Below are 7,761 nucleotides of genomic sequence, written 5' to 3' on the forward strand. Positions count from 1 at the left end.
GCGGCAAGATGGGCATGTAGGAGGTGGCGTAGGACTAGTCATGTGGGTGACATGTTGACAGAATTAGATTTGGATAGTCTAGAGCATAGAAGAGAGGTCACAACTTTAAGCTTTTTCTACAAAATACATAACAATCTAGTCTGTATCGATAAGGATAGGTATTTGACCCCTATTACAAATAGGTCACTTAGAACCAGACACAGTCATCCCTTCCAGTACTATAGACTTTCCCCACATACAGATTGCTTTAAGTACTCCTTCTTTCCTAGACTAATACCAGTTTGGAATGGCCTGTCTGAATCAACTGTCTCCATTAGTACAGTGGACTCCTTCAAGAAAGCCATTATGATAATGTAAGGTAATATAGCCTTGTACATAGTTTTAACAGGTTGTGTCGGCTACCCTTTTTAAAACATATAATTTGGCTGTCAGAGCGATTTTGGTATCAAAATTACTTATTTTTTATTAACTGTATTATATATGGGTAGTTGTTTGTTTTTATCAACTCTTCTGACTGTACAAATTGCCACCCGTATGACGTTATGATCAATAATGATCGAAGTCATTAAAGGAAGAAAGAAAGAAAGTAGATCTATTTCACCAAATTTGAAAACAAAACTGTATGTTTCTAGGAGATATGAACTATGACTTACTCAATGAAACTGAACGGAAACCATGCACCTCTGGACATTATTGACCTCCTTGACCTTGAAACTTTGACCAGAAAAAAAGCCTACTTGCTTCATGAAAAATATGCAACCGTCCCTTGTGGTTGTGACACAAACTAATAAAAAACAATTGTGCATGAAGACCTTGATCTTTACAAACAGGTGTTAGTGACTCTCATAAATTTATTGGTACTGTTGTTAACAATATTAATGTGTCCAAATCTGAAAAGCCCATTTTAATTATAGAAGTTTCAGAAAGCTGAAAGTAAATGAATATACATCAGAGATGAAAAATATTCAAATGAAAGAATCAGCTGAAATTAACACTTAGTATGATTCTTTTGAAAATGAAATGGTATCATTTATACACGTTCCTGTAAAACAAATGTACAGACGGAATGCCCACTTACCATACATGAATAGCTAGGAAATTGCGTAAGGCTATCTATCAGAAAACAAGAAATATCTTTAAAAATGATGGTCGGCGAATTGTAATAAGGAAAGAAGTTTATGAATTTTTCATGTAACATTCATCTTTCATCTAACATTTTTCAAATTGCAATACTAAACACCGCACTTTAACAATTTAAATGGTTCTCTTTTAATTTTTCGCCAGGGTTTCGTAGGGTTGCAATTTTGTTTCGTTTATCCTTTGACGAATAATTACAGCAGTAGTTTGATGAAGATTCATGAAGCGGTTCATGAGAAGAGGTCATTAAACGTGTTTATATTTTTAGCTAAATTGGTCCCTATCCCCATTTGTAACAAAATAGCAGGAGACCTTACGATATTGTTACACATCTACCATTTTGTGTTTGTACTGACTGTAGATTGTCTAAGTTTTGCATTGCTGTTTGTATGCATTGTTGATACATATTGTAAAATTTCTTAATTTCCCCTTGTAGTCAATGGGGTTTCTTCTTGTTTTCTTTGTCGCCCCAGCTTATGTGTTTGCTTGCTTTTGTATTTGTGTTGCAAAACTATGATATCTGCCAATCTGTTGCAAACAAGTACCCATGTGTTTTTCTGTTTCTGCCCATACAACCATACAACCACATACACTAACTGTAATATTTTTAGTAGTCCTTTTTAAGCTTTCTGTGATTTATTCTCCCCCTTAGATAGGCACTTGAAATTGTTTTTAAATGTGTTAATTGCTATTTTATTTGCATATTCCTTTTCTTAACAGGTTAAGGCAAAGATTAAGTTTACAAATATATATTTATTTATATATATTAATCTCCACATTATTACTGCAGCTTTCATACATTTGTTTTAATATATGTTATATTTTGTACTTGTTTTGTAATCTTGCCGACTTTAAATAAATCGTATCTTATTTTACTTTATCTTACAAGTTTGTCCTTTGAATGAGGCTCCTGCAATGTACGTATACCTTCTTCCTTTATTATGTTCATTTCATCATCTAGACAGAAAATACTATATAAATAGACAACAAACAACCGATTCTAATTATTTATAAAACGTTTATTTAGTATCTGGTATTATTAAAGATTTGCCGAAAGAAAACGTCAAACTGGATCCTAGGAACTACGTGAAAGCAAACTCCCAGCAGCGACCACCTCCCCTAACGCTACAGTAATCACTGCGGTCAGAAACACCACACGATTTGATTTATAATTAATTAAATCGTTTGCATAGAACACTGGTGTATGCATTTTCGCAATCGCGTTTTTCTTATGGATATGATTTATAGACTTTAGTTATGTAATATTATATTTTTAGTTTTTGGACATTAGTCTGTTCAGTGTTATAAAATTAAGAAAATGTACGTGTTATAACATATTATATGCTATCTATTTTTGCTTCTATCACAATCAAAGAGTTAAGCTACAATTGATGTATCAGGAAGCCGGAAAATGAAGAGTAATTGTATCCGTCCAGGTCCTCCGTCGTTGAAAACTTTGCTTCATTTTGTACCCAAACTTCATCACCGGAAGTGAGGAGCAACATGGTACACATGGTGCTTGTTTCCCATTGAGTGGGCGTGGCTTCCGTTCCGTGAGCCAAAGTGACTGACTGCCATTGGCCGTTTTTCATCAAAGCAAGAGATGTGGAGTGTCCAGGTGTGTTTGTAGCAGTGACAAAGAAGGCGTATGTGCCGAATACGGGAGCCACAAAATGACCAGTAGAGGCGCTGTATGCTCCGCCTATGTTGGTGATGACGTGGTCAAAGCTGACATGCTGGTGTGGAGGTACGTTGTGGATTGTGGTGGACAAGTGTGCCGTGAAGGCTACTGGATCCGAGTGCGGTATGGAGTGGGCTAGGGCTGCCAAGTCAGATGTAGCATCTGCAACCACAAACACAATTTCTTTAATTGCGGCTTTGAGATTAAATGACCTACATCTTCACTACATTATATAATCTTCTTAATGTTAATTCATTGATTTCGAACAAAAAAGAGTCACTTCGCGTCTGAAAAACGCGTAAGTGTGCATATCTGAATTCTGCTTTAATCGCGCCATATCTTTCATTTTCAGAAACCAATAATCTTTCTTTTCCAGGCAGTAAGTGGACCCGAAAAATATTCATAATTTCCCTAAAGTCGAGGTAAATACTTAAATGTAACGAGTCATCACTCTTGTGTTGCTATATTCGGGTCTCTTATCAAATTCATAGATCGCGTAACAATGCACTTATAATAAATGGTCAAAAGTTCAGCGCGGAAGTCATATACTTATTCAAGTTCTTCATGTAACAACAACGATAGAAATGAAATACGGTAAAAGCTTACTTAGTTGTGCCTGCATTTTGTGTATGGTGTGCTGTAACTCCGCCATCTGGGACTTCATGCTGTCTACTTCTTGTTGAAGCTGGTCAACATCCGCCGCCAGCGTTCCATGCTGGAAACAAATCGCTGCTAACAACGCAAAGGGTGTATACATTTTACCAGAGAACTATTAATTTAGTCAATATTAAAGTATAAATGCAGACGTAAACATCTCCCATAGATAAGAATTTAGGTCATTACTTTTGGTTACAAATCTTTCCATTTTATAGATAACAGGATTCCGGTACAATTTCATAACCTTATAAACATTTCCCCTCATAGTACGCCTATTTCAAATACTGTCGTTCGTGAGTATTGTTTTGATTAAATAATGTTACAAAATATTTTATATTTCCTAACGAATCTAGATGTTTGTGTCTTTCTTTTCTTTTCCATTTTTTTTTTCGTTTTTTATTGATTTTTTGTGCCCGCTATAAATATTTTTTCAGAAGTACATGAAAATACTTCAATGTTTGACTCGTGAGTATTGTTTTGATTAAATAATGTTACAAAATACTTTATATTTCCTAATGAATCTAGATGTTTGTGTCTTTCTTTTCTTATCCATTTTTTTTTTCGTTTTTTTTTTATTTTTTGTGCCCGCTATAAATATTTTTTCAGAAGTACATGAAAACACTTCAATGTTTGACATTATGACAACAGCGCAACCCGAGTGATTAATTGTAACAGCAACTTGTTCTGCAATGTTTTAATTTTGTCAAGCCTGGATCCCGCGAGGCGCACGCGCCTCTTGTGGTCCGTCAAAATCCACGAGAGTCGAATGTACTATTTCAGACCAAGGTACTGTTTTAATGGGCCTTTTTTATATACACATAGCTATTTCCACTGTTATACCAGTTAAAATTGACTATGATTTTAGATAAATAAGACTAAAAATTCATTTGAAAGGGTGATCTCCTAGTAATGCTCTGTGTTATTCAGTTTGAGCTCTCCCTGACTTAAACGTCACTGAAATTTGTGCTCACAAGAATACATTTCAGAGGTCTTCAATTCATTTGATGCACACATCAATTCAGCAGTGTATCAATGTCACGAAAAACTGAAATTCGCAAAATATTTCTCTTTCATCAAACCAGTTTTAGAGTATGCAGACACAGTATGGGATAATTTGACACAAAAAGAGTAAAAGGAATTGGAGCAGATAGAGTTGGAAGCAGCACGTTTTATTGCAGTTGTTACAGTAGCCACGGAAGTAGTCTCATTCTCCAATCTTTACAAAGAAACTGGTCTCGAAACTCTCCAATCTAGAAGACTAAAAGACGTAAAAACATATTAATATTGTTCTGCAAAATGGAAAAGTTCAATGGTCCCTTCATATCTCTCGTCTTTAATCCCTGTTAAAGATGTCACTCTGAATAGTTTAAGAAATGGTCCCAACACTAGAAAGGTACAGTGCAACACTCAGGCTGTCAATTTTTTTTTTCATTCTACCACCAACGAGCCAAACCGGCTACCTCGAAAGCAGACGCACAGACAGCCTTGGAACATTCAAGAGCAAACTCAGTTCTACCCTCAATAAAGTACCTTAATATTGTCATCGAAAGTCACATATCTTTCACGATTTATTATTATTATTATTATTATTATTATTATACCACATTTCTATAGCACTCTTTTCATGCACATGTACACGTTCAAAAGTGCTTTACAGAGTAAATTACAAACAATACAAACAAATACGCATTCAACCCAAACAAAAAAAATGCATTTCGCATTAACAAAAATAATGAATGTAAAACAGATAGATAAAACAAGACAAACATATATACATATTTAAAAGTATTTAAGTGACCCTGGGATAAAATATTGTTCTACGCTGTGTTATGAAAAGAAATAAATGTATTGGTAAGTTCACAAAATGCTGTACACAGAAGTGGGTTTTTAGCAGGCTTTTGAAAGCAGCCAGCGTGTGAGCTTCCCTGATCTTGACGTGAAGGGAGTTCCAAAGATAGGGAGCAGTGGACGAAAAGCTGCGATAGCAATACATCACGGTTTTAGTTTTTGGCATAACCAGTGAAAGGAAAGCGTGTCTTGTAATCTAAGATTTCTGACCGGTTTATACACTTCTATCGTATTCCTTATATAGGCAGGGACTGATTGTGTAGAGCGTTAAAGGTGTGGGTCAGAACCTTGTACTGCACTCTGTATTTCATTGGCTACCAATGGAGCTCATTCAGAACCGATGTTATATGATTGCGACGCGACGGGGCGTCTTAGTGATGACGCGAGCTGCCGTGTTCTGGACATGTTGCAACTTGTTAAGTGTGCTGTTTGGAATACCACTTAACAAGGCAGTACATTAGTCGTACTGTTGACAAGGGTCTTTGTGACATCACTGGTAAGATACCGTCTGATGTGACATATTCTGCGTAGTTGTGCATATCCAGCCCGCCACACAGAGTTGACTTGTTTTTTCCATATCCATACTGTTGTCAAATACTGCACCAAGATTCCGAACACATTTTGTGGATTTTATCACAGAGTCATCTACCTTCACCCAGACGTCATCAATGTACTTGGAATGCTTTGATGTGAATAAAATTATCTCCGTTTTACAGCATGTTGCAATGCATCCAAGAGACAATTTCAGCCAGACAGCTCTCAAGGCGGCACAATGCCTCACTTCTAGCCACAGCTTCTATCGGCTTAAAGGACAGGTATAATTGAGAGCCATCGGCATAGAAATGATGAAGAAGTCCGGCATGACGTCTGCATATGGCAACAACGGGTTGAGTGTACATGATATAGTTCTTTGGACCAAGTACTAATCACTGGGACACACTGTATTTCATCAACATTGTCGACAACTCACCATCAATGCACACAGTTTGAAAGCGGTCACTAAGATATGATGGCATCCATGTAAGTGCTTTGTCTGTGACTCCAAAATGATGACAGAGTCGGCGTAACAGTGTTTAGTGGTCAATCGTGTCGAAAGCTGCAGACAAATCGAGTAGCACTAGGACTGTTACAGAATTTTGGTCGAGAGATGTGAGGATGCCATTCTGTACCTTTATCAAAGCCGACTCAGTTGAATGAAACTTCCTGTACGCAGATTGTAGTCCTTCGTGTAGCTGATTTTCACCCAAGTGCCGCTCAAGACGCGTATCTACTATCTTTTCTAAGATTTTTGAAATGAAAGCGAGATTGGACACAGGCCTGTAGTTTTTGAGAATATTTGGTTCAAGACCAGGTTTCTTAAGCAGAGGTCTTATCCTCACACTTTTAAACTCTTTTGGTACATAACCTAATTCCATTGATGTATTTATGATGTTTGTTATCAACGGCAAGAGCTCATCAAGACATTTCTTCGAAAGCCATGTTGGTAAAGGGTTAAGTTCACAGGATTTGTTTGGAGATTTTTGTATGATTTATTTTACCTCTTATGTCGATGCAGGAGCCAAAACAACAAGACAGTTTGCTACTTCCTAGTGTTCTTTACAATGCAAGTCTGCTGAATCACAATCAGTTTGGCTATGCAAAATAATGTCATTCCTAATGCTTTTAATTTTCTCGATGAAAAAGTCATTAAACTTCAGCGCAAGTTCCTTTGAGAATGAGTTGGAGAGACGAGCAGCATCATGACTGTCTCCTAGTAGGTTTTTGGTTATCTTGGCCAAACATTTATGGACAGTGTCACGCAACTTTACCTTATCAGAGAAATAGTCGGTTCGGGCCTGAATTAGGAGGTTATTTACGGTAGCACATTGGTCCCTATAAAGTTGATGGTCGAATATTAGTTTAGATTTACGCCATTTCAGCTCAGGCTTGCGTGTTAAGTGTTTAGCCTCATGAAATTTGTCTGTAAACACGTTTTTGTGCGTAAGGGAGCATGTTTATCTATCAGTAAGGATAATCTAATAGAATATGCACTCACTAGCTGATCCACGTCTGTGCCTTCTGGAAATGTATTTAGTGCAAGGGACGCCGAGATGTCTTGTTTGAAAGAACTTACGTCAATAGGGCGTAATTTCTGAAAGGAAACCGACTTCCGTAACGGAGCTGGTTTTGTGGCACATGCGTTGAAGTGAATTGCACAGTGGTATTGTGACATATTACCAGTATTGTCACAAAGACCTGGATCAGTGACCTCGACAACTGGTACTATTCTGCTGTCGTTCCTGGTTATTAAAACATGTAATGTATGACCGCGGGCATTGGTTGGTCCATTCACATGTTGATGCATACTATATGACTGAAGTACACTTTAAATCTGACGAATGACTCAGAATCCAATGTAGTGTTTTCAAAGAACAAATTTTTTTTAAAAAAACGTAATT

At 36.8% G+C, this 7,761-nt stretch overlaps 1 protein-coding gene across 1 annotated transcript; it reads right to left on the reverse strand.

Moving 5' to 3' along the window:
• Positions 1-2,462: 2,462 nt before the first annotated feature.
• On the reverse strand, positions 2,463-3,645 carry LOC123553223 (complement C1q-like protein 4). The gene is made up of 2 exons (XM_045342968.2): positions 3,425-3,645; positions 2,463-2,980 (listed from the first exon to the last, which is right to left on the reverse strand). The coding sequence occupies exons 1-2, from the start codon at positions 3,573-3,575 to the stop codon at positions 2,520-2,522; spliced, it is 612 nt and encodes a 203-aa protein (XP_045198903.2). The 5' UTR covers positions 3,576-3,645; the 3' UTR covers positions 2,463-2,519.
• Positions 3,646-7,761: the final 4,116 nt, after the last annotated feature.

The sequence above is a fragment of the Mercenaria mercenaria genome, chromosome 4 (genome assembly GCF_021730395.1).
Source record: "Mercenaria mercenaria strain notata chromosome 4, MADL_Memer_1, whole genome shotgun sequence".
Taxonomy (NCBI): Eukaryota; Metazoa; Mollusca; class Bivalvia; order Venerida; family Veneridae; genus Mercenaria; species Mercenaria mercenaria.